General features: G+C 40.5%; 1 protein-coding gene across 4 annotated transcripts; it reads left to right on the top strand.

Annotated features, from left to right (window-relative positions):
• The first annotated feature begins 94 nt into the window (after window positions 1-94).
• Window positions 95-22626, top strand: TAF15 (TATA-box binding protein associated factor 15). 4 transcript variants are annotated; one of them, XM_075168872.1, is made up of 16 exons: window positions 95-187; window positions 4201-4237; window positions 5360-5408; window positions 5607-5697; window positions 5776-5893; window positions 8627-8910; window positions 9748-9862; window positions 16711-16745; window positions 17343-17375; window positions 17963-18072; window positions 18611-18740; window positions 20044-20133; window positions 21488-21572; window positions 21663-21748; window positions 21853-21955; window positions 22257-22626. In XM_075168872.1, the coding sequence occupies exons 1-16, from the start codon at window positions 178-180 to the stop codon at window positions 22294-22296; spliced, it is 1416 nt and encodes a 471-aa protein (XP_075024973.1). In that variant the 5' UTR covers window positions 95-177; the 3' UTR covers window positions 22297-22626. The 4 variants fall into 4 exon arrangements, with proteins under 4 accessions (XP_075024973.1, XP_075024971.1, XP_075024969.1 ...); XM_075168870.1 differs by lacking the exon at window positions 16711-16745; XM_075168868.1 differs by lacking the exons at window positions 95-187; window positions 4201-4237 and adding an exon at window positions 4857-4918.
• Window positions 22627-27681: the final 5055 nt, after the last annotated feature.

Raw genomic sequence — 27681 nt, 5'->3', positions numbered from 1 at the left:
CTTCCCCCCCCCACTTCCCCAGGAGGGTGGTAGGCGCCGCGCGCGCGGATTGGCTGCCCGGCCCCGCAGTCCGCGCGAGCTGCGGGTGCTTCAGTGTGCGCGCGGCCGGCGCGGCGCTTGGTCTCTCTCTCTCTCTTCCCCCCCCTTCCCTCAGCCCGGTTAGCGGCCGCCGCCGCCATGGCTTCGGGTAGGTGCTTCCAGGCCCGGCGGGCTGAGGGGGCGTTTGGTGGCGGCTTTGCTTCCCGTCGCTGAAGCGCGGGTGTGGTGGGCGCGGGAGGGTGGGCGAGCGCCATGTGGCGCAGGTGGAAAAGGCCGCGGCCATGTTAGGGGGGAGACGCGGCCCCTTCCCCTTCACACACCCCTCCCACCCACCGGTTACCGGCCGCTCCGCGCTCCCAGGCGACGGAGAGGGGGAGGGGAGCCACGCCCCCGCCAGTGGCCCCCGTGGACCACGCCCCCTTCGCTTTAGACCACGCTCCCTCCCCGGAGAGCTCCGCGAGGCCGCCCGGACCCGCCCCTTTACAGCCGGGGGCGTGGTTAGCCTGGCCACGCCCCCCCATGTCGCAATGGGGTGGGGGGTGTGGGAGCAGGATCCCGTTGGGGTCACCCGCTCGGGTGCTGCGTGGGATATAGACCCCCCCCCGCGTGTGGGACCCTCCCTTTGGGTTGTCCACCCCTCCCCGTGTGAGATGTGGACCCCATTTTGGTTCATGCCCCCCACTGTAGGCCCCCCCCTTTGGGTCGTGTACCCCCCCGGTGTGAGATGTAAGCCCCCCCCTTTTGGGTCATGGTCCTTCCCCCGTGTGCCCCCCCCCTTTGGGGGGTGTGTGTGTGTGTGTGTGTGTCCGGTGTGAGATGTGGACCTGCCTTTCGGTCCCCCGCAGCACGGTTTGTGTGCTCCCTCTTTAGGTCAGCACCCCCCATGGAACGCAAACGCCCTCTCCCTTGGGTCGTGCCCCCCCCCCTTACCATGGGACATGCCCTCCCCACCCCCCAGCATGGGACCCACCTTTGTGTCCCAGTATCTGCTGCAGCTGCTCTGCATTCTGCTCTAGTAGCCCCCCCCGAGGGTGCCAGCGTAGGGAAGGGGGTAGCTTCACAGCCCCCCTGGTGTGGGCTTAAAAATGGCTGTAATTCTTTTCCCAACGGAGGCGTTTAGTTGAGCACGGAGACAGTCTGTCTGCTGTCCCAGATGACTTGACACAGCCCAGCTTGTCCTAGGGCTTCTGCGAGCACGTTGTGTTGCTGTTTCTTCATCCCGTTTGAGGCAAAAATGTTTCGGTCCCACCGGCATGATGTCCCTGTGAAGCTGTGGATAGGTAGTGTACCCCAGAACAGGGGAAGGAATTCCAAGGCTGTGTGTGCTTTGTGGAGTGAGCCATGTTTTGATAGGGTTGAGCCATTTTAGTGCTGTCTCACGCTACAAATATGAATGATAGAGATTAAAAACAAAACAAAGCAAGATACGTTAAAGAAATCCTTTAATGCAAGGAACAGTTCTTTACCATGAGAAGAAAACATATCCAAAGATACTGTAAAATGAGTTCAGACCATGAATTCTTGTACTAAATGAGTAAAGTTTGGCAGTAAATTAAAACCACTTTCTTCTCAGACCTCAAGTACTTACCAGTCAAGCACCTGAGTGTCTCCTCTGTTTTTACTCTGTGTTGATGCTCAAATGTGAGATTCTTTTTCTCTTGAGAATACTACAGAAACAATGCTGCTTCTGTATATGAATTACTTTGTATGAGAACTTCAGTTTTCAAATGTATGCAGCAGATTCTTCTATTTTAAGAGGAATACAATTCCTGAGCAGTGCAAGGTGACTAGTCTGCTATGCCCCACTTCGTTCATAGGAAATTATTCCATGAGCTTTTTAAACATTCAGAAAAAATGTCTGCTTATCCAGGAATTTCCAGAATAAACTATCTGTTGTTTCCGAAAATACTTGCAGACTCTTGTCCCCATTGAGCCCACCAAAATAAATCGATCAAAAGTGTGTAGACTAAGAGGTCCAACAAAGGATATAGAAAAATGTATAAATAAAGGAAATTCCTCTGATTCTGTGTATTCATATTTTACAGGCTCCTTATCTGGTTGCTTTCAAACTTTTTCCAAAATTTTGTGATTTGGCAGAAGTTCATGAGGGAGAAGCTAAGGAGATTAAATGTAGTCCTTCAATTCATAGCTAATTACATCCTTACTCAGTAATTCTTTCTGATAGAACTGTTAATATTCTTTGCTTTAATTAGCATGTAAATTTTAGAGTTAAACCATAGTTTTAAAATGTGGTTACCTATTTAATAGTAATCTTTGTGATGATGTAAATCGAAATAATGTAAAAATTTGACCTTCATCTCATTAAAAACAATAAACATGTTTGAGTTGCACTTTTACATTGTTTTTTTTAATAGCTTTTTGTTATGAAAAGGCAATGAAATATTTGTGTAGCAATGCAAAAGGAGGAGAATGTTTCATATCTGAGTGAAATTGCTTTATAGGACGTATGAAATTAAATATTATTTCATTTCATCTTAGCTTTTGGTAAATGTTTCTCTTACAGAGTATGAAATTTGATGCTTTGTGTTGCTTTGAGGAGATACTTTACCATTAAAAATGCTGCTTCATGTCTGAATAGCTTAGGTGATAGCCTCATCTTGGAAGTACATATGCTTGTTTTTAAGTATATGTGTAAGTACTGGTAGGATTGGATTTATAACCAGTTGAGAGAGGTATAATGAACAGACTTTGAGCAGTTTGATGTGTGTTTTGATTGGAAAATGGTTATAGTCGTTTATATTTTATGACATGTACCCTGCATTGTAATTCAGTCTCAGTTTCAGCTTTTTAGTTAATTCTAGGTGTAGAGGTTAGAGAGGGTGAGCGGGGGAAAGACTGAAATCAGGAATGAAAACAGAGAAGTTCTTAATAGTTTTTATTAGACCGCAGCACCACAATATTTGTACAAATTCTTGAAGTGATTTGAAAGGAACAGGAAAATTGCAGGGCTGTTACCCAGAGTAACAGTACTGGTGAGGCTGGTAGAGAAAGGAAAAAGTGTTTGGTTTTTGACAAGAAGGTGGGAATTTCAAGCAAAAATGTCAAGAGGAATCAAGACTCCAGCATAGAAAAGCGAGGTCGACAGAGTGCGTGCAGTTAAGAAGTTGGTAGGGCATAGAGCAGCTTGGGGCGGGTGGGCATCTCTGGAGGGGTGAAGCCTGCTCGTGAGCGTCTGAGGGCTGAGGGGTCTGAGGTTGATGGAGCAATGCAAGTGTGTTCTGTGTGTCTGCATCTGTTATGTGCAGCTGGCTTGGGGAACTCATTCTTTCCCCTGTATAGTAAGAGCTTAACACATGCAAATTTGCAATTTTGCGGAAGACAGGGAAATCCATCATTGTACAATTAACAAGATAAAATAATGTGATAAGCTAATTCAGTAAAGACAAAGCACCCTAATTAAGAACTGAATTCCAGCTAGCAGGTAGTAGGGTTTTTCATAACGTTTTACAAATTAGATGCTCTACTTTAAATATAAGTCAAACCATTTAAATGATTTTTTTTTTTTTTAAACTTGAGGTCATATTTGGAAATTCACGTTCTTCCAGTGTGTTCCGGCAATCAGTTTCCATGATAACTGAGGTTTACGGTTTGAGCTATCAGTACTGTTTCTCTTTTTGCAATATGAGAGAAGAAGGGAGATGTCATGGTTCCTCCATCCCTGATTTTACATCTCCAGATTCTGCCTGTGTCTGTGCCCTTTGCTAGGCAGAGCTTTCTTACAGTGTCTTAAAAAGGGGTCAGTAGGACTGACCTCCTTAGCTTCGCTTGAGTAATTAAGCTGCTGCATTCTGTTCATTGATGTTGGCACTGTATTCGATAGCCGTTGCAGGGGGTTGTGCAGTCCTGAATATTTGAAGAGGCCTTGAAAATGGAATTCAGATCCTTCAAAAGGAAAGGTCAAAGTGGCTATACCTGCGTCGTGTCCCCTGCACCCTGTGCCTCTGTGCTCCTGTTCTCCCAGTCTTAGCATTTTCTTTTTTTGTTAATAAGGAGGAAGCTGTCTCATTCTGCAGGGAAAGTAGCTGCATTATTCAGTGCACTCGAACCTTTCTCCCTCTCCCTAAATTTCTTCCTCTTATAGTAAGTAGAGGAATAAAATGTTAATTGGAAGTTCTCAATGTGACTTACTTCTTTTTCTAGATTCTGGAAGTTACAGTCAGTCTGGGGGCCAGCAGAGGTATGTGTGGGTTTTTTTGCTGTTAGCAATTAAATCTGCAAAATAAAAGGCCGTTTAGGATTCCCAGCATGATGTTTGAATCTTTGGGCGTGATACAGTGTTGATACGTTTTTGGAGTTACAGGTGCAGAAAGCTTGCTGCCCTGGGCCTTTATTGAGAAGTCTTATAAAACAGGAAAAAAATTATATTCCTGAAGAGAAGCAGGTTTAAATTGGAATGACAGCTTTTGATAGTAAGAACTTTTGAAATGTCATGAATATAAAGAAATATTTTTCATATGACTGCCTTAAGCTGTTCACTAAGATTTTAGTCAAAGGTTATACAAGTGTAAAGATGATGGGCCATATAGATGTAAAATTTGATTTTTCCATTTTATTTTCCCGTTGGAGGGAAATTGTTGTTAAAAGCCTCTGATAACTGTTCGTAATTGTGAAATGTAAAAGCCAGTTCATAAAATAGCTGTGAATTTGTGGGGGGTGGGTGAGTGTATTTTAATCAGTGAAACAAAAATGTTTTTATGGAAGTATGAAAATCAGGGCTAATACTGACTGTACTAATGAAAGTCACAAGGTTCTATGCATATAGCACTGCGTGAGTTTGAGTTTATATCTGAGTATGATATGAGTTTCAGCACATGGTTCTTCTGTCAGTTCACGAAGTCTTAAAGTGGCAGAATAATGAGTAAGTATAATCTAAAGCTAGTGCGGTTTTTGATGACAATGTTATTGTTGAATAGTCCAACAAATACCCAATTGACAGTGATTGATTAAAATTAACTTTGTAAGAATATACTGAAAAACTTAAAATGCCTTGGTTTCATATGAAAAAGTTTTCTGTGGTTCTGAAGAATCTGTCAAATTACAGTAAGCCCAGCTTTCATGTACTTTAAATTTACACTTGCAACAGAGCAGAAATTAAAATAAGCTCTTCTGGCTTCTGACGGTCAACTATGGTAATCATTAGTTTATTGATGCAGTTCTAATATGCCTACAACTGCAGTACTTGTATTAAACAGCTATTTTGGAATGAAAAGAAACTTAAAATAACACCAAAAATACCTTTACTTTCCAACCCACGTGGAGGGCGCTGTAAGCATTTACTAAATGCATTTTTCTCTTACAGCTATTCATCCTATGGCAGTCAGAGCAGTCAAAATTATGGACAAACCCAGGTAAGTTGAAAGCAACGTTGTGCCTTTCAAAGCAGATGATCCTTGAGTAAAAATAATTATTCCTGAGTGACCGTATCTGGGCCAGGAAGAAGTCCATTCTCAGCTGTGCTTGATGTTTGCAGTCGTGTCTAGCGAAGGAAAACTGTAATTACCTGCCGTGGAAGTTACACTTATTTGAGTATGTTCTTTAAATTACAGGGATATTCTGGTTATGGGCAGAGTGGAGACAATTCATCTTATGGACAGAACTATGGAAGCTATCATGGGAACTATGGACAAAATCAAACAGGTTTGGCTAGCTTGTTACATTCATTGGCAGTAATTAAAAGGTGAATATTTACTAAAAATTTTCTTCCTCAATTTCCAGGTTATGGACAAGATTCCCAAGGATACGATGATGAATCCAGTTATGAAAATCAGAATCAGAGCTCATATAACCAGCAGTCTTATGGCAGTCAGGGGCAGCAGAAAGGGTCGTCTAGAGGGTAAGGAAGCTGAGATTAACAGTATCTATTTAAAGAACTGTCTAGTAGTTGTACATTCTTAGCTAGAGGTATAATAAATTTCCTGCTATCCTTGCTAAAAAAAGGACAAACATCTGAAAATCCACATTCTTAAGACATTTTTAATGCCTGAAAGAACAGGAGGTACGGGAAGAATATTTCTTCATATAAGAAGGATGGATGCAGTTGTTTTGAAGCCAAGCTGTACGGGGAGATATGCTTTAGAAAGTCTTTGGATAGTCACTACAATGAAGAATGGACTTGGTAGAGAGTATTTCGATTAAGGAAAAGATAGATAGAGTACTTCTCCAGTCACATTCTTTTGTATATACTTAAAGTACTCTTTATTAACTTCAAATAAATTGTTAGCAAGGAAATTCTTAGCCGTTCTTAGATTTGTAGACTTCTTATCTGACTTAGAATGCCTTTTTGTAGTAAAAGAAGAGGAAAGGATTCAGAAATTCATTTAAGAAATATCTTTTCTCTTTCTAACTGAGTAGAATTCTCAAAACATCAGGGTTTTATTTCCTTATCAATAACTTAAATGTACGTATGCATACTGCGCTCTGATTCAGTACTTTAAGCTATTACAAATGTATTTTACTTGTTAAATGATGTTGTACTTGAATCGGTTTCAGGAGGATTAATGATACAACTTTTAAAGTATGTTGGAAAATACAACCCAACTTCCCATAACGACTTATAAGGCCACTTCATTATCTAATTGACAGGCTTCATGCATACACCCCGAGGTTACTGCTTGCATTAGATCTTTACTGAGGATCATGTGACCTCTTGAAAATACACTGTCATGTACTAAACTTCATTCTTGTGTCCAAGGTCCAAATATTTTTTTGTATTTTTTTGCAAGCTGATAAAACAATCGGGACTTCGGCAAACCTGTACTTGGTTTCTGGTTTTGGAGTTATTATTACAAAACATCTTAATATAAACAAGCAGGGTCTTCATCTGTCAGCACTAGGTGCTGTCACTCAGAGTGTCTTTTTCGCATCCCTAAAGAAGGCAGGAACATGGTTAAGTTTCGTTTTGCTTTGCTGTGTTTTCTGAGCGTTTATTAGAGCTGTACAAAGGTACAGGACTAGGCAATAATGTCGTTTTTAACTCTGTGGACATCTAGTGGGGAAAAAATGCAGTCGGGCATAGATTCTCCAACCAAGACCAAGAAAATAAAAAAAGATATTGGAGGGAAGCTTTTCAGTGTATGGTTGTAACAAGTAAGGAGAAACTGAGAAATTAAATTATAGCAACTTTCAAGAGGATGGCCACAAAATTGTAGATCTCACATCCTAAGGGAGGGAAGGAAGGAAAACCAGCAAGTAGTGGATGCTCTCAACGATGATTCCTTCGTTGGTGATGGAGCAAAGGCTAAAGTGGAGCTGACTTTTTCTGAAGTGAAGATATTAACAAAAATCTTCGCAATGTCTTTGCCACTGGGATTAGTTATGTTAAAGCTAAGATCTAGACTAGAACTGGGAGAGAGCAGATTAGACGGTATTTACACAGATGGGATATTTTGAGATTGGTTGGACCCAATGGACTTCATCTTAGAGTGCTTTGAAAAGCTGGAAACTTTCTGTAGGCTCTTAGATTTTTTTTTTGTTTGTTTTTCTGAGGTATTTTGGCTAGCAAGTAAGATTGCCAGAGACTGGAGAGTGGCAAATGTAGTGCCTTATCTTTTGAAAAAGGGGTGGAAGCAGGGAGAAGGAAGAGAAGAAAGGGTGGCAGAGGTCAGTGATTAATTTCAATTACTGACAAAATAATACAGTTAAGGCGCAACTAAGTACCCAGGCGGAAAACAAAGGTATGAGTAACAGCCAGCGTTTCCTGGATGCAATTTATTTCTCATAAATCTGTATAATGTCTAGCTATGAAAGGGTAACCCAACTGGAACTATTCTCTCATATGTCTAGATTTTCAAAATACTTTTGTTTCTACCTTGGACACTGAAGTAGCCTGGGGAAGTATGGTGTAGGTGAGATTTCCCTGTCGTTGCTATAAAGTTGTTATTAGTCAGAGAAGAGTTTCGACTCCCTCTTAGAATGTATAGCCACATTGTGTTGGAGTATCCTAGGTGTGATATTGGTCAATGTTTCTGATGAAAGCTGGTGGGGTAGTATATGTAGATGGCACTAAAGTGGGAAGAACTGCAAGTATGTTAGAGGACGTCACAAGAGTTAGAAGAGTTCTTGGCAAAATGGTAGAACACCCAGAAAAAGATAGATTGCAATTCAGGGAAAGCAAAATTTTGGGATTTTTTTTTTTTTATAGGTGAAAGTATCAGCTGCACAATACAACATGAGCAGCGGGTGTCTTCCCTGCAGTTCTGTAGGGAAGGATTTGGTGTTTAGCAGGTCATGGGCTATCCATCAGCCACTGTCATGCTACTGGGGAGAGGGGAGAAAGCAAGCATTGTACTGGGATATGTAAAGGGAGTGGTGTGTTAACTTACATTTACAGTAGAAATTGAGGATGTCTTGAAAGCGATGGTAACATGACATTTTCTGCCTTGCTTTTATTGGAAGTCAGCTATATCCCAACAGAGATGAAACAGAGTATTTTCATATCCGTATGCCAGTAATTACTGGGAGGTAACTGTGACTAGGAAATTTTAGCAATGTCATGAATTTTCAGCCATTATTTTGCTCTCTATTCTGTGAACATTTAGCTATTAATACAAATTCTGTTTATTTTAAGTGGACGAGGCTCTTATGAACAAAAGTCAAACTATGGTCAGCACCAAAGCTCTTATGACCAGCAGTCAAGCTATGGACAAAACCAAGACTCTTATGACCAGCAGTCAAGCTCATATGACCAGCAGTCGGGCTATGGCCACCAGGGCTCATATGACCAGCAGTCGGGCTATGGCCACCAGAGCTCATATGACCAAAAGTCAGGCTATAACCAGCACCAAAGCTCATATGGCCATTCTCAGCAATCCTACCAGTCTCAGAAGGGAAGCTATAGCCACAACAGCCAAGGTAAAGTTCACAGGTTGAATTCAATATTGGCTAATAAAATTGAGCAGAAACACTGTGAAATAGTTGGATTTCCTTCCACAGACGGTTGATCTGATGAATAGTTAAAGCTCTTTTTCCATGTTGATATTCTTGGGGAATGTTTTATTTGTTAAGACTTTCAAAATCTTATGCAGAGATGAAAAACTGTTGGGGCCCCAGAAGTGTTGCATTTGCATTTGTTGGAGGCAGCCTTGCAGAGTCCATGTCCCTGAGTTCTGCAAATTCTGGATGGAATTTTCTTCCTAAGCTATTTTGAACCTTCCTCCTGCAGGAGGGTGGCATGTCTTGATCAGTCATGAAGAGCTTTTGCACTTCACATTCCAGCTTTACGCTGTGTAGGTGAATTCTGAGATAGAAGCAAATGAGAAGTTTAAGATCAACCCTTTTTTTTGCAGTAACTTCACACAAGCGGCACAACCCACACTCTTTATCCTTGTTCTGTCTTCAGTGATGTCTTTTGCAAACTGGGAAGGCTATATGGAAGTAGAATGAAAAGTATATTTTAGACAATATGTGTTTAATGTTTGGAAAATGGAGTGTAATTAAGGTACAGAGTGTTTACATTCTGAGATACCTTGTGGCCCTGGAAGCCAAGAGAGATAACTGGAACAAAATCAAACTTTCCTCCATTACTTTGTGGCGTAGATAATGTAAGAGAGATTTAGGAGTTGATGCTTTCTAGATTCAAATGGCAGCCTTGGGGGACGGCGGGGGGAAACGTAGGGTGGGAATTTTCACTGTACTGCAGTTTGCACTACAATTAACTCATGTTTTGTTTTGTTTTACTCATTCCTCCAGATGATCGTCGTGAAAAGAGTAGGTATGGAGAAGATAATAGAGGATATGGCGGGTCACAGGGAGGAGGTAGAGGGGGATATGACATGGATGGAAGAGGTCATATGTCTGGATATAGGTAAGTGATCTCATTCCAGTGCCTGCAGTTCCTTACCCTTGTTTCTTATTATTTAGCTGTTTTTAATTTTTGTTTACTATATGTCTATTCCTAATATGGTTCAGATTTAGATTTCCAAAAATGGAAGGTTTCTAAAATTAAACCTTTCAGCACTGCACAGAAATGCATTTTGCCTAGGAAAAGCTTTTAGGTTCAGATAGATTGAGATCAAGCATTTGATTGTTACGACACATAGCTGCATTTTATTTACATGACTTGCAATACAAAAACTGCCTGAGCCCATCCCTTGAAATAAGATGGTTTAAAACCTGTAAAAATCTGTTTTCGATGACAGGAAAACGAACAGCCAGGGATTGAGAGAGTTTTATAAAATTCATAGCTAAGGTAGCTAACATTTTAGCAGGGAAGTATTTTGACTTTACAATGACAAATCATTACACTAAGGTTGGCTAATTATCTTTCTGCTTCCTAAATAATTTAGGAATAATAACATTACTTGTTCTTTACTGTTTTTTGCAGTTCTAAACTTCTATTAAAATACAGTTTTTATTATTGGTTTAGCTGTCAGTCTAAACACGTTTATTTTAGGTAGATTTTAAATACTAACAATACTGTTACCACTTCTGCCATTGCCTTGGGCCCTGTTCCTGTCAAGAAAATTTATGCACATATTTAATTTTGCGCTTGCAGATGATTTCATGCATAGGTCTGAGAGATTGGGACCTTTGCTTTAAATCCTATTGAGTTAGGCCAGATGACATTATTATTTCTTAATAAACTACCACAATTGGCTACCCTTTATGTACCTCTCTGAAATGGTTGGGGGTGTAGAGTGCTCATGGATGCAAATTAGGAACATTGAAGCTTCCAGTGAGCTTTGAAGTGTTGCTTCTCAGCACCACTTATCCTTTAATGGGCTGTGCAGTTCTGGGTTATTGCTAGAACTCTAGATGAAGAACTCTGATTATACAATGCTGTTTGTTTGAACTGATCTAATTTAACTAAAATAATCTAACAGTGTGTTAAGACTTGGTTGCTTTTTAAAGTATTTATTTTTAAACCATATGTAAAATTTGTCTGCTCCTAAGGTGGTCCCAAATTGTACTTCATGGCTTGCTGTTTTGATGACGTAGGTGGACCCTATCTCCTAATTAGATGTGGTAGCACAGTTACAAAAGCATATGAATAGTTATTTTATGTTACATTTTGCTGGGGTTTTATATAGTATAAACGTAAGTAGCAAAGTAATTTCTGAGTTCATTTTCAGTTAAAACTGAACAATTTTTTAAATTAGCTTTTCTGTGTGAATGAGGGTTTTCCATATTCCTATGATAAAATCTGGGTTTTTTAAAAAATTGTTTTTAGCTGAGCCCTTTCCAATAAGAGGAATGAATGTGAGCTTCAAAAAACATACTTTTGGTAGACTTTATCACTTTGAAACAAACTTCTATCTTTGCAAGATAAAGTAGGATAAATTAATGTCTGTGAAAATAAAGCCTCTTACCGTATTTTTCCAAAATGTAAGGAAAATTTTGTTCACACATCCATGTAGATAGTAGTACGTCAGTGGACTCGAAAGCCAAACAAAGGAAAAAAGTGGAGGTGAATGGAGAAGTGGGGGAAAATACAGCAAAATGGGAAGGCATTTATTAGGAAGTTTGTCCGCTTCTGTTAAGCAATGCAGTCTTTAATGCCGTTTGCAGTGAAAGTTTTCTGAAACTACAATGTCATATATGTTTATTCAGTCTTTCTGCATAATTATGATGGAGGATTCTGCTTCTGACATATGTATTTTATCAAAGTCATGCTTATTAGAAAAGTGTAAAAGCTTAAATTAAATAACAAACTGTATGATCAAGGGGAGAATAACATCTAGTAAGGTAAGAAATAATGTTTAGCCCTGTGAAAATGGGGGTTTTCAGGATAGGTTTTGGTTTTGTTTCCTTGGGTTTCTTTTTTTCCCTCCCCCCTAAAAGCAACTTGTGTAGGAATGTCAAGTCTATCTCCAGTAACTAGTTATCATTTTCAGTTTTTTACTTCGATCACATTTTAATGCTTAACATTAAATTGTGGAAATTCCGTAGCCATCAGGAAATAATCTATCTAAAAATCTTGTCTACGCAGGTATTTGTACTGTTCTAATAATGTAGGCTTTGATTTTTATAGTGGTTAGAAAACAATGTGTAAATGAGTTCTATCAACACAAAAAAAAAATTGTTCTGTGACATTACAAAAAATTAATAGCTAACTTGAATCTCTTCTGTGTTAGCTAGTAATAAAAATTGTCTTGACTGGCATTTAAATGCAGGGAGAACTTGTTGCAGCCTGTTCTTCATCGGTAAGAGCTTTACCCAGTCATTGGTGTTCTTACGGCTGTGTTGCCTCATCTGCTCTATAGTGCTGGGCCATCAATGCATCCTGTTCAGGCGTCATCGCCGACTTGCTCCTGTACTTGTGACACAGTGACTTTGGCTGCAACAGCAGTTCTGCAAGATTCTTGCGAGTTGCATTGGCCTGTATAAACTTACCCTGCATGTAAGGCCTCTCAGAGCATTCTGCAAGTGCAAAAAATCAGTCTGGAATACTTGGGGCAAAGTCAAATTAGCATTTTTAAATTTTGAGAGCTTTTGTTTCTTTGAATAACCTTGCTAAAAGTACTGCAAAACATAGTTGGTAATGTTAAGGTATGAGTTGTTATTCTGAAAACTAGAATGACTTGAATACGTACTTTAATGAATGCTTTTAGCACTCAATTTTTCTTTTGGGCCTGTGCAAAGTCATTCAGCACTGAGAAGAAAATATCTTTTGAGAAATGAATGTTCAGATTCCCTAGCTGATATTATTATGTTAGAGAACAATCATTTTCTTATGTGTCAGATGTTCACTTTTTAATCTTAGTAACTTAGGGTTTCAAAATTATTCTTCAGATTTTTTTTTAATGGTCTTGAATTGCATCTTTTGGGATTTTAGTAGGATTTTTCCACTCTTTCATTTTGAAGCTTGAAAAACTGATGATCTCACTAATTTGTATTCTGGCTAAGAAGGAAAATCTTTTCTTTTTTAAAAACCCTTAGTAGAAGAGTCTCATCTTCGAGCTCTTTTGGTTAGAAAGCAGGTACACCAGGTCTTGAGAATGCAGAGTTTTACTCTTAAGTTATTTTCCTTTTTGTTAGAGTCCTCATCCAAAAAATCAGTAATTGCTTAATTGTGGTTGTGGGACTGAATTGTTTTGATTAAGCACGTAAGTGGGAAATACAGTAGCAATACAAAGCAGGTTTGTTCTCTTTCATCTTGGGAAAGCCGTTCAGGCAGTCGGGTAGCCATACCCGTGACACTGCCCTCCTTTTACACTCTGGGGATTAAGTGGGAGAAGCATTGCCTTTGAATCTGCTCATGCAGTCTGTGTTGGTGGAACTAAGTAGATGCAGTTTAGAAAAGGATTTACCATTGGGTTAGGATTTGTCATAGAAATCCTAACTTTGCTCAGCATAGATTCCCCCCCCCCTTGTGCAGATTTGATGTTGATGTACTGTAAACAAAAGTTACCTATGCAGCTTAATTGCTATATTAGCCATTATGAGTGGGAATTAGCTTATTGTGATATAAAGAAACTGCAACTCAGTGGAAATATTTTTACAACAGTGTGTTCAGAATTAATATTTTGACTTGTAATGTATATGCTTGAGCTTAGCCTTATATAGACTTTGGAAAAACATGAACAGAGGCAATAAATATAGGCAGGGAAAAAAGCTATCTGTCAGTGACTTTATTGGTGCACTAAGCATTCCTTTCTTGTTTTTAAAAATACATTCTTACGTGTAACTCCCACATGCTTGGCCAGACATAGATGCTGTTGGAGGCTGAATTTGGTTCCTGAATTCTTAGTGCTACCTCTGCCAGTATCTGATCACTTTTTTTAAGTATATTTCTTATATCTGTAATGTTCAGCTCTCCCTGTAACTGTGCCTTTAATTTAAAGAGTTATTCCCAGCTGCAGTAAGCAATGTTCAAACGAACTCCATTTACACTCAAGTAGGTGATGTTTAAATATATGACTTGAGTATAGGGAGAAAAGACCATCCGAAGACATTTCTTTCATAGCAGTAAGTTTTTGTAACTATTAATGGTGCCACATACACATTCTGGCTGCTTGCAGTTCAGTCTCTTTTATTTTATTATCTTTGTTGGTGGCACTGCTGAATTTTAGCTACCTGATTCTAACATAGGATGTTAAAACTCCAAACTGCATCTGGTCACCCATCAATTTGGTCTGTGTGCAAGGCAGGTAAAGCCATAGACTGAAACACTGCAATTATATTTCCCACATGTTCTGTGACAATAGTTTGGGAACTAATTCAGTTGCTGAGATTGAGACTTACATTTCATGTCCCAGCAAGGGGTACATCTGAGACTGTGGCATCCACTGTGCAAGCAGTGTCTGTGTTTGACTTCACTTGCTGCAGCATATCCACACGCCTCCTGTAGCTTTTTGCCCAGCAGTCTCAGGAAGGTAACACACCGCAGCTTTATAAATCACACATGAAATTGGACTTAAAAAAGGAGAGCATTAATCTATCATCAAAGGTTATCTTGATGCAGGTTTTGGTTGGGTTGGTCATTTGAGACTAAGCAGAAGGTAACATGCTGAAGCATACTTGGGCAAAAACATATTTCTACAGATATTAATTAAAAAACTAACTAAAAATTGCAGATTGCACTTGTTAGTACGGGGTGCAGAATTACTGTATCACAAAGGTAGAAATTAGGCATTTGACTATGACTTCCTTTACATTTTATACATCCAACTCTATCACTTCTCAGAATCATGGTGCACTCGTTTTACCCCAGCATCTTAGCAAAATCCTCACTTCCTGTAAAATCCTGGCTGTGTTGATCACAAACTTATTTTCTGTATATTGTTGGGTTTTTCTCATTTATGTCTCTGGTGCTGTATACTTTCAAATCAGAAAGCATACATGTGCTGGATAATGCTGTCCTGATGAATTGGGACCATAATCTAGGGTTGGAAAACTTTGATAATATTTCCATGGCTGATGTATTCACTCTTGTTATTTCTGAGTTAAAATCCTGGAAGAGCAGGCATCCTGCTGAAAATTGTTGTGCCATAATGAATTTTTTTTTTTAGCTAAAGTGAATTGGATGTGGCAGAAAGATATTTACAGTAAATTTTATGATCACCATTGTGTTTTTATCATCAGTCCTTGAAAATAGCCAGCCTTGAATAAAGACCAGCTCTGATGTTGCGTATAAAATTCATTCATTTTACCTCCTTAACGAGCAGAATGAATGACTTATGAGTAAATGACACTGCAATTTAGCATTCAGATTTTTTCTGTGGAGAAGCAATTTAAAATCTGCAGCAAAAATTTATTGTAAGAAAAGTCCCAGTAAAAGTGATAGTCTGTTGTGACAAACATCTAATACTCCTTACATGTACTGTCACAGAATGTCAGTCACCCTTCAAAGAATGTCTGTCTTAATCCAGTTTTGATAATATCTGTTGAGACCTTATTTCTTTTTTGTCCCTCGTTTTGGGCAGATTTTGTCTCATAAATGTTAAGTAAGAGTACCCTCCCATTCATGACTTTGCATTTGCTGTAACAGAAAACAGATATACAGAGTGCCAAAGAAGTTACTCCCTAATTTTATTTCATTGCCTTTTGCTGGGGTGCTTGTGTCCCATGTTTGGACTCTGATGGGTTGGCAGATATATTGAGTTAAAACCTGGACTGACTCCCAGTTGTAAGGCGCATTGGTGAAGAGGCTACTCGTACTGGCACAGTAGTTCCAGGGTCTGGAGGTAGCCCTCTACATCAGGGTTTGAACTTACACTGGCTTTATCTTAGCTGCTGAGCGTGAAAGCTATCAGGATTAGGTGAACCTGTCTAATTTTCAGGTGGCAGCTGTGCCCCCCCCATGGGAAGGAGGGCAAGCAGGCAGTTGTACGAGACAGTCTTTCTGACACATGGTTATTGACTTTCTAAAAAATCCAGTGGTGGTATTTTTCCTGAAGGCTTTGAATATTGATTATATTGTGTTCATAACATGGATGCAATTAAAAATGCTGTTGTGAAAAATCCTACTAGTACGAACATTTAAATTGAAAGGAGTGAGGGTTTATTTTCATGCACATAATTGGAGGTGTAACGTCCTGTTTAAAATCCCCTTCTAACCTTTGAAAATTGATGTGTCTAATCTCTTAACTTGGTCTACATTTTGTGCCACAGGTTTCAGAATGAATGAAATAAAACTTCACGGCCTCTGCTTTTGAAGCTCACATACACACACCTTCTCTGTAATGTCAAGTGCTAATAGTACAGCAGGTCCCCACAGACCCTTTCTCAGAGAATGGCTGATGCTGCTAATTTGTCCCCCGTATATAAATGCATAACAATGGAGGTTAATTAACTTTAGCTCTTCTTACTTCTAGGAAAGTACTAAAGTACTAATTATTCCAAAGTAGCAATTACATCTACAATTAAAGCCCATTAACCTTCATGAAAATAATGTTTCTGTTTTAAACCCCAGTTTTTAATAGCAGTCATTCTGGCTTATGGGATGGGAGAAAGTATTGAAACAACAACATGTGTATGGGTTAGTTTAAAATACTCTTTAGGGCTTCTCGTCTCCAGTGCAGCACCCTGTGCAATTCACTTTCATGTAATTTAATCTTTGAACATGAATGAGTAGTGAGGAGAACATAGAGGTGGTGCTTTAGCTGCTAGACAGTAACTCTCAACTTGTGATCAGTTGACTGTAGATCGAGCCTTGGGCTCAGCACATAGAGACTTAAGGAAGAAATCATTTCTTCAATTTTTCCTCTGCAGTGGTGGTGACCGTGGTGGCTTCAAAAATTATGGTGGTAAGTGCCGAGTATCCAAAAATGTTTCAGTGGAAATTCTTTATAAATCTAAAAGCCACCAATATCTTGCTACTATCTAGTAGAAGCTTTATAGTGTTTTGGTGAGGCTGGTGTGTTCATGAGTTTTAATAGCCAAAAAACTTTTAGCAATAAACTGGATTTCTACTTTGTCAAATTGCATGAAAGAATTTGTGGAGACAGTGACGTTCACCGGATTTTTTTTTCTTTTCTTTTTTTTAATTTTTGTTACAAATGCTTCTTAGAAAGGTACTAGAGGTTTAAAAAAAAAAAAAAAAGGTAAACTGCTTGGTGATCTGACAACCAGCATTTGCAAGATAACACCAGCATGGCACCAGTGTGGCAACTGCCACATGCTGCAAGTTAAAGAACACGTTAACGTCCTACAGACACCTTCTGTTGAACGTTTTAATCTAAATATTCTCTAAATCTCTGGTTAATGTTTTAGATCTTAGATGCATTACATACATACTTTAAATATTTTCTTGTCTCTAAAAAAGTCGCTTGAAAATGCTTTGCTAAAAATAGTATTTTTCTTTTTTTTTTTCTTTTTTTTTTTTTTTAAAACCCGTTTCATAGGTCAAAGGGATTATGGACCGAGATCAGATGCTGGTAAGAAAACAAGCAGTGGGTGGGAGTGGATTGTAGCTCTTAGGTCATTGCTTTTAAAATATATGTCTAGAAAGATGGATGTGGCTGCAGTTCCCATGGCTCAAAAGAAATTTAGCTAAAGCTTGTCTTCCTTGAAAGAAATTTATTTTATTAAGTGCATGTGAATTTTTGGATGTCTTTTCGTGCAGCGAGTAAGAATTTGCTGATGAACTTCGAATCTGCTTGAGCCAAGCAGCTGCTTTCACTGCCATAACACTTCTGCTAAACTTGTGCTATTTAAAACATACGCTACTTTGATGGATTTGGATGTCCTAGCTGCATGGACAAGTTGAGTGTGTGGCAGACAGCTGGTCAGCTGTTGAATGCATTCAGTCTCTGATGTACTGCAGCATCTGAAGGTGCTGTGCATGCTTTTTTTGAAGTTGATTATATTAACTTCAGAATTAAGCTCTCTGCTCACCTTTTATTTCACACAAGATTCCTTGGGATTTAAAGGTCTGCTACTGGGCAGTATAGACCGGAGCTTAAAATGTTGTTTCTGTTCCTACCACAAAGATGCATGGTAAATGTAGCTTATTTTTTAATAGATACAGAGTCTGACAACTCTGATAACAACACTATCTTCGTGCAAGGACTTGGAGAGGATGTTTCAACAGATCAAGTGGCAGACTATTTCAAACAAATTGGTATTATAAAGGTATGTGAAATGAGAAATCATTGGCAAGGAGGAAGAGAACTTGCAGAGCTACTGTATTGGAAATGTATCATTCAAGGCAGATGACTTTGACTCCCCAGCAGTTGTAGAACAATATTTTTATCTGGGTTCCCAGATGACAGCTCATTTGTAAGCTGGCAGCACTAGCAGCTTTTTTCTAGTGACATTTAGATTGCTTCGTATCTCTTCTTTAGTCTTTATAACCCTTAACACGGACACACTATCTGTTGTACCACCCTCACACTTCAGCAAGTATGCGTCTGTGTTCTATGGCTGTTTCTTCTGTTTCTGGAATTCTATATTAGGGCTTCCTGCACTTGACCTCAATTCTTGTAAAAACTGGGCCTATCGTTACTTCATGGAGAACAGCCAGTCAGTATCCTTTGGTTGAAAGCATCTGTTTCTGCAGGCTAGCTCCTAGAGAATCTTCGTTCTAATTATACTTAGCTGTTACAGTTTATGCTATGAACTGGCTTTACCAGTATTTCTCCTATGCCAAGTGTACAACCTTTCTTTTCAGATGAACAAAAAGACTGGCAAACCTATGATAAATCTTTATACAGATAAGGATACTGGCAAACCAAAGGGAGAAGCAACAGTATCTTTTGATGACCCTCCTTCCGCTAAAGCAGCAATTGACTGGTTTGACGGTGGGTGAGAGTACTTACTCTTTTTGTGATTTATGAATCTAGCAAGCAGTGGAAGAAGCAAATCAATAACCTCATTGGGGACCCCATGCTACTTTTTGTTTGGCTTTTAGTTTGTCTTCCCCACCCTGCCCCCCACAAAGACCTCTATTTCATGGTATTTTGTGTTTGCTGCCTTTTTCTCTCATTCAGGGGAACAGCAGCTAGTGATTAAGACCAAAAATGTGTAACGAAACTGTTAGGGTTTGCTGCTGTACTTCAGTCATCCCTGCACAAAATATGAGAGATGGTATTCATGTCACTCGGGAGGGCGTAACTTCTTGTTCAGACCAACAGAGCTGTAACCTGTGTTAGTAGCTGGAGGGATCTCCTACAGTGTTAGTATTGATATTACTAGTGCTGTGGTAGCATTTTTAGAGTTTGGCAATGGTTATGGCAATCTTGTGCCAAGTGCTTTGTATATACGCAGTGAAGAACAAGGGTTTTTTAAATTACGGGTTCAGTGGAGGAAGAGAGCAGATCCCATTAATAAATTGATATAAAACTCTTCAGCCTCGATGCAGGAAATACAGTGATACTCTTTTGTAGTAGTAAACTTCGGGGGGGGGGGCGTGCCTGCTTCTGTGACCCTGTGTGTTCACAGAATTTTAATAATATTGGGCAGAAACAAAAGGACGTACTCTGCATCTGGTGTGAAATGATAGTGTGTAAAAAATCTGGCATGGCATGCTGTTTGATGGTTTCTATTTTGCTAATAAAATGTAAATTGACTTTTGTTGAGGAGGGTAAAGCAATTATGACTATATTAGGCACACATGCAGTCCTCCCTGTTCTGTGGTAAACCTTGTATCTATGAAGAACTGAGACTTTGTATTTTAAAAGTTCATGTTTTTCACATACTTGGGAGTATTTAATTTTTGTGCTGGCTGTTGAATTGTACAAAAGCAGTGTTGCCTGACTCGGGGGAAGAACAGAGTTCTAACATTCGAACTACTTATCCATGAACATGGCCAAAAATATTTTAAATGTTCTCGTGTGTCTAGTTAAATTGCGTCTTACAGATTGCATTTAAAGTAAGAGAAATATCTGTGGGTTTATGGAGAACCTAGCAAGCACCTCAGTGTATGCCATCTCACATTTGGACCAGTGTTTTCAAAAATTTTTACTGGAGATTTACTCCAGAGTCCCTGTGTCTTAAGAGCTTTGTATTCAGTCTGTATGTGCAAATCACTTCTGTTCTTTTGAACTTGCTGCTGTGTTGTTGGGAGCTGTATTGATCTTTCTCTCACTTTCTGTCTTTCCACAGGAAAAGAATTCAATGGCAATGTTATCAAAGTTTCTTTTGCAACTAGAAGGCCTGAATTCATGAGAGGAGGTGGAGGTGGCGGACGTCGAGGTGGGACTAAAATCTGTAGAATCCTTGCTTTTGCATAGTTAAATGCATTTTAACTGTTACTGGTTTATAAAAGAGAAGTTGACTTTGAAGCAGTGATTCATCAAAGCACATGGGCCTTTGGGATTCTGCCATGAAAGGGAGTAATAACGATTGAACCAAGTTAAGTAAACTGAAATCTGTAATCTCTTTTACACAGCATAGAATTTATGCTTTCCTTTTGAACTGGAAAGTCTCCAGATCATGTCTCAGCAAGAGATAGTATAACAATGATGTTGAGGCTGTACAGGTTCCGTATATATAGATGTGAATTCCCAGTGAGTATTTGCTTATTACAGCAAAGCCTGGAGATACTCTGATGTTTCCAGATGGTATTAAGCAGGGTAAATTATTCCAACTGCTACTGACTTGGAGCAGCAGTTGGATGTCTGAATCCTTTAATTAAATAGATGTTAATCTCCCTGATTCTCTGCATAATACAGTTTTGTCAGTAGTCCACTGGATTTTAATTACCATTTTACAGGAAGCATGCTTTGTGCGGTGGCTGTCAACAAATTTTAGTTCTTAAATCAGACAGTTTTGTAGGCTGATAAAAAATGATACTTCCAAGAACTTCAATTGGTATAAAAGTTCTTAATCTTTTTGATGCAGAAAGCAAGAACTGTGTTGTCCCTTGTGTCAGATGCATCCTGGCATTAATCCAGACAGATTTTTTTTTTTGTTAGATTTTTGTTCTGTGACTAAGTGTGGCCTTATGTGATTGATACTACACATTGTTAAATCTTTATGAAATTTTATTAATGCACATAGTGGGTTTATATTTACCCATTGGCAATTCAAGTGGATCGAGTTTCCTTTTACTCCTGAAAAAGAATTTATAAAAAATATGTGGCGGAGCGAATTTTTCTGGCCACCATGTGCTATCCTTGCTTCTTATTTTTCCCCATCTGCCTAAGTTATGAATCTGTCCATATGAACGTGTGTATTTCAGCTATGCAGATACATTAACTTCAGGACATCGAATGCTGTTGAGATTTGGTGGTGGCTGAAACTTCTGTTGTCGTTTGCCCAAGTCTTCTAGCTATCTTCTAGCTAGTAGTATATGAGCTAGTAGATGCTGAATTCTGCGGTAGTACAATTTTTTGTCATTGGCACTATCTGCTTCTTTGAGAGTTCCTAATACGGTTTCAGAGGCTTGCCTAGTAGGGATAGATTTACAGGAAACACTTCCTCTTTCTTCCACCTGAAAAGTCTGTCACTTGGGTTCTGAAGCCAGTGACAGTCCTTAATAAATGTTTCTCATGTATAGGTCATAGACACTTCCCCTCCTTTATTCTGATTATAATTTTGTCTACAGGTTCACGAGGTGGATATGGAAGAGGTGGGGGCTTCCAGGGTAGAAGTGGGGAACCCAAAAATGGTGATTGGGTTTGTCCTAACCCGTAAGTGTCATTTTAATTGGGCAGTGGTGTTTCATGTATGCTCTCTGAGTTTCTTAGCAGCTAAGTCTGGGGAATCCTTGTCTTTCCTAGGGCCTGTGGTAATATGAACTTCGCTCGCAGGAATTCCTGCAACCAGTGTGGTGAGCCCAGACCAGAAGATTCACGTCCATCAGGAGGTGTGTAAACACAACTGTGTCTCTTCTGAAGTGTTACAAGTGTTAATGGCATCTGCAGCTTTTTGAAAAACCTGGCTGATGTGTCGGTTTGCATTTTCCTCCAGATTTTCGTGGGAGAGGTGGCTATGGAGGAGAAAGAGGATATCGAGGGCGTGGTGGCAGAGGCGGTGATCGGGGAGGTGGCTATGGTGGTAAAATGGGAGGAAGGTAAGCAGTTTCTTTGCCCTTGCTTGGTTGTGTAGCATACGGACTGTGGAATTGATAGGGACTGTGGGAAAAGTGTTGTTTATGTGTGCATGGATAACTGTGCTATGAAAATGTTAACTACAGATAGGAGCTTCTGGAGAAAGTAAGTCAGTTTGCCTGTGGAGTGTGTTTTGTGAGTGTTTTTGGATAAGGCTATCTAAACATAGAAGAATACACAGAAGTCGGTGTAGAGATGTTTGACTGAAGGGACTATTTGTTATTTGCTTAAGGGATTCCTTGTAACTTTTTATTTCCTTTTCAGAAATGATTTCAGAAATGATCAACGCAACAGACCATACTGAAGACCACTGTGAATGTTTTGTTTGTCTTCTTGATGCGTTTGATAGTGAAATTGCCAGAGTTTTGCCTGCCGCTTCACCCATGGCCTCTTTGGATAGTGGAATTGAGTGAAACTAGATTTTTATTTTGGTGGGAGGGACTGGGGCGGTTTGGGAGGATTTTTTTTAAGCAAGACATTGAAATTTAATCTTGATTTCAACATTCTCCTCTTTTCTTCCTCCCCATACCTTTTCAACAGGCCCTAAGAAGGAAAAGGACAAACTGTAAAATATTGCCAAAATATGAAGTGTTTTGTAATACAACAATAAATGCTGATTGTTTTATTTGTGAAATCTTACTGTTTCACAATTACTTCAGTTGCATGCATTTCTACGTATTCCCTGTCTTCCTGTGGTATGACCTAAGTAGTAAATAGGGTCTTGTTTGAAGTGGCACTGCTGCTTTGACCCTAGCTCTGTACTGTTTGCAAAAATCTCCAGTTAAGTCGGTGGTGAACCTACTTGCTATCCATGCCCTCTATCCCAGACTTGCAGACTTGTCCCTTGCTCCTTTCTTATTGCCCTCCGAGACTGAAGTCCTGTGTTGCCTGCGTTTCCTGCTACGCCTGCTTTGGTGTGCCCTGCAGCCTTCGTGAGGAGCAGGCAGATGGCAGTGTCTTCTCGTGCTGCCAAGGAGCATTTTGTGGCCAGGCCAGGATAGCTCCAAAAACAAGGTGGGATGGCTTCAAAAAAAACAGGTAATTTGCTATGTATTTCTGTACCTTTTAATTGCTGCTTTTGAAGTGTGGGTGATAGCAAACAAGTATTGTGTGCAGCTGTTTCATCTCCGAGATAAGATGCAGGCGAGGTTCAGTAGACCCATTGTAAGCATTTGGGATTCAGCACTGAAGCCATGGTTTGAAGAAACAAGGGAGATTTAATTATCACTCCTTCGTGGATTAGGTCACTCTGTACACTGCAGAAGTGGGTTGGTGGGAATCTGTGAGAAGCTAGCACTGCCGCAGTCAGCTTGTGTCATCACGAGTCTTTAAGAGAATGTCTGGTCGTCCAATACTCTGGTGGGCAAAATACTACAAATGCAAGTTCTCGGGGTCTGTAGTTACAATCTTGATCACTGGGCACACAGCTGCACAATATCCATGGCCTCTCACAAAGAAATGAACAAAAATAGCTTTTGTTAATGTTTGTAAGCCACCTCCCTAGCTTGGTGTACGTTCATGTTCATGGTAACGGTAAGTTCAAATCAGCCATTACCCATGGCTGTAAATGTAATAACTATGCTGTGCCTTTTTAAGGTTTCTTCTGGAAAGCACGGGTACTGTCAGTGCTCTGTCAGAAAAGGCATTTGTCACGAATTCTGGACAGCTTGTTCCTTTTTGGGTGAGGCTTTAGAAAGGCAAATTGTAGACAAATCAATTCAGTATCTGTTGGTTTGCTTCAGATTTAAGATCTGAGGCCTGATACTCCTAATTTGGTTCTGTCAAAAATGATCCTGGCTACAAAAGTTTGAGTGTTTATCTTTTTTAAGCTAGCGTGATGATTTTGAGTGAAGCAGGCTAGAGGGTGCTCTTGCACATAGCTGCGTTGGCAGATCTGAGGGAGCGGTGGCTGCTGGATGGGGTGAAAGAGGAGAGCAGTGATAAGCAGCTGAGAACAGAACGGGATGCATCACTGCCTAAGGTTTTTTCCCCGACACAGCTGCGCTGGCACCTTGCGCTGCGCGAACACCTCCTCGGGGCTGCACCTCGAGCCCTCAAAGCTGTGCAGGGAGAGGTGGAAATGGCTGAGCTGAGCAAAACCCAGCTGCATCGAGGCAGGCGCGGTGTCGCCTGTCTGGTCCCACGACTTCCCTGGTGGGGCTCTCGCCTTTTCCTTCCTGGGGAAAGGAATGGTGGTTGAGAAAGCTGGTACTTTAAATATTGGGAGCAACAGTTCTAGCTCTCTTTAATGCTGACTCAACTTCCAACCCTGCTTTCTCCCCCAGGCTAAGAGCACTTACATCTTCAAACAGTCACTACCCAAGTGGATTACTAAGTAGACCAGTATTCAAGTAAGCCACAAAACTGCTGGAGCTGTCACCACCTTCACAGCTTTTCCAACCTGGCAACATTTGTTTTGTTTATGTTCTATTCTGCGTTGGGGAAAACACAACCTGTGTTCTTACATGTTTAAGACAGTAAAGACATCTTCACGATCTGTTTTGTTTTACAGGAAACTAGCAGGTCAGAGAAAGGGTGGTACTAGTTTGATGGCATGTATGTTTTTTTAGTTGCTTTTGGTGTAGGGAGAGTTAAATTAGTTTAGAGAGGCCTGGAAAGTGATGTTTTGTAAAAGATGTAAACCCAGATGACAGGTTAAGTATGTCATTGCCCTCCGACTGTTTCTGGTAAGTCCTTTAGCACTGCAGTTTTTCTCAGCAACTGCCTAAAGTTCAGAAGGGTAAGCTTTAATGAGGTTAAAAGAAAAGTAAAAAGCTTAAAAGAGAAAAATCGGTAACTAGTTTATTAAGGATTGAATGAATCTTAGCTCTTCCTCACATGGTAACGTTTGTTGTTGACTTCCTGCACTCTGGTTAAGCAGACTGCTCTTTTAAATACAGGCCCTTACAGTCATCCTAGGAATATTCCTGCATTTAGTTAAACTGAGCAGGTTGCATATTTAAGTTGGCACTGCTGGCACTGACTAACTGATTTACTTGTAATACTATGCAAACTGAATGCTTTACTAATGGTCAGCACTGTTCATAAGAAGACTCAGGGTTTTACAGATACTAGAATTGCTGCTTTCTTTTTTTAAACAGGTGAGGATGGTATCCATTGACCAGTAATCTTTTAACAGCCCAACACATCTCGTGAATCCTACTCTGTGAGAATTTGGTAGGATTTCATATAATAAAATGGCAAACTAAGGAGAGACAGGACTGCAGATCCCTGCAGACTGCAGGTCAGGAGGTAGAAAACCAAGAGAGGCTATCCCAGCAGAAGGAACGGGTTTGGGTTCTCTGAGCTGGGAACAGCTATGCTCTGCTTCCTTCATCTCTTTTTATATCTATCCTCCAATACATTTTCTAAGCAGCGAGGTTTTAGTTTTGGAAATCAGTCCTGTATGGAATGCTGGTGGTTTATTTATAAAAACATATCTAGCACTTGCCAAGCTCAACAATGACTTTATGGAGCAAAGCGTAACAGAGGGATGCCAATGTAGAAGAGGCATATGATCGTTGCAGAGCTGAAATGCAACAAAAATAGCTAAACAATTTAAGAGACAGCCAAATAATTTCCGTGCTGGCTCTATACAGCCAAACCCACCTCACCCTAAGAAGTAATGCAACTTAGTAAGTTGCGCAAATACCACAGACCTAGAGAGAGATATGGAAGCCGTGACTGAAGCCAATAATAGCTTGAGTCTTTGGGGTTTTGAGGCCAGGATTCAGGCAGTGCTGCTTTGCCTAATCTAGAAATGATAATTCCCATTTCCAGGGTAACAAAGAGCTCATGTGACATTGTCCCCAGTAGATGGTGATGCTAATGCTGCTGGAGAAATTGCTTGTAAAGCTGTTGTAATAAAACACAGCTGTCAGAATGCACCCGAAGTTGCAGAAGGGCTTAAAAGTCTGCTTTTCATACAAATATGATGACGTCTGCTGGAACTCGGGTGACACCCTGGTCCTAGGAAGAGATGCATGGTTTTACCTGTCCTCTGAGCAAATAACCGGTGAGATTCAGTCAAACTGCTCCAGCAAATGCAGCACAACTTGTGCTGCTGTATTTGTAGGAGGGCTTGTGAGCTGGATGCAGCCTCTCTTGACCTCACTGGCTTCCCAGGAACTCTGCACACAAAAGGTAAACCCAAGGAAAGTATGTACGGATTTTGCATTTTCTTTTTTTTTTGCTAAACGCCCTTGTGATAAGTGTCTGTTCCTGGCTCTGCTGAAGACAGGATACTGGACTAGGCAGACGTATCCAACACATTAAGGACACGAGGAAGTCTGTTGACCTGTTGGAACTTACCGTGCACAGATGAATTACCCAAGAAAACGGTGCCTAAGCAGAAAAGCTTTACGCTTGTGACAGCTGGAGCCAGGGGAACGTAAGCTTCTTGTGCCTTTTTAAAGACTTTGCCTCTTGCAGGCCAGGGTTGCTGCCTGTACCGGAGGGCAGGAGGGACAGCTGGTTCTGTGACTGTGCCCATCTGATCTCAACTGAAGTGGTCCCAGATCTGGCCACCTTTCAGCAGCAGGATTAATATTTTCGATGTTGGAGATGGCATCCAGCGAGCCATCCTACTGCTCCCCAGCTGCTGCAACTGTTGTTGAGCAGCAAACATTTGAAGAATGACTGTTCTCCAGAGGCGGTGTCTGGAGTGGATGAAATGGAACAACTTGAACCTGTTCTTGGTGCAAAGCAGTGAAGATTTTTAACAGGCAGTGCTTGTGCATCACGTCCATCCTGGGTAGAAACTGCCAGGGAGGAGTAGTGGTGTTGCTATTTGCTTATCAGTTGTGGTAAACATTAAAAGCTGCTCGGAGAAATTTCACGTCACTAAAGTGCAGTTTCATAATGTCGGTTTATAAACAACTCCTGGAGCTCACCTCTGCTGGAAGCGGAGGTTCACTGGCGGTTCAGCTGTTTGCTCTGCAATGCTCAACTGCTCTCCACTGCACCCGTACCGACAAACAAGTCTGTGATTCCAGACTCCGTGTCTGTGATAACAGCATTTAGTTCTCCATGATGTTTTCAGGTTAATATGCTAATATTATTAAATTAGGAACCCTCTGGGTCTCCAAGTTCAAGCTGTGGAGGCATCTTAGGAAAGGGTTTTGAAATCAAGGCAGCTGACTGCATTGAGACCTTTTGCGTTAAATTCGAGGGAGATGGAGGTTTGTCTAGAAACCCAAGAAATCAGAAATATTGAGGCAACCAGAGCTGGTATGGATCTATCAATCATGCTCTTCTGAGAATGTTTTTGGTAAAACTTTGTCAGCTATTTGCCACAGGCTTAACTTCTCAGGTTTCAGTTTCGGGGTTGAAGTTACAAGGCTTCAGACTCTTTCTTCTGCCCCACTTCTGCGCTTTTACCTAATGCTGAAAGAGTTGGAAATGTGCTCACCTTTCCACCAGATAACTTTTCTGTTCCTGATACCATTCTGATTACAGCAGCTGGATAAACATCTTTATACTCTGAGCCAAAAGTCTGCAGAGAACTATGATTTGGCATCTCCAAGGCTGGACTGAATTCTTCTCTCGTCTCTGCCAAAACCCCTAAGGACTAATGCAGCAGCCCTGGGAAATGCCAGGTCGGAAAGCTGGCTGCCCCGGGGGCTGCAGGTGCCCTCCCAGAGGCTTCTCCACATTACAATGAGCAGAGGAGGGAGCTTCCTGCTCCTGC

This window comes from Calonectris borealis, chromosome 19 (assembly GCF_964195595.1).
Source record: "Calonectris borealis chromosome 19, bCalBor7.hap1.2, whole genome shotgun sequence".
In the NCBI taxonomy this organism is placed as follows: domain Eukaryota; kingdom Metazoa; phylum Chordata; class Aves; order Procellariiformes; family Procellariidae; genus Calonectris; species Calonectris borealis.
This window is presented reverse-complemented; position numbering and strand designations above follow the sequence as displayed.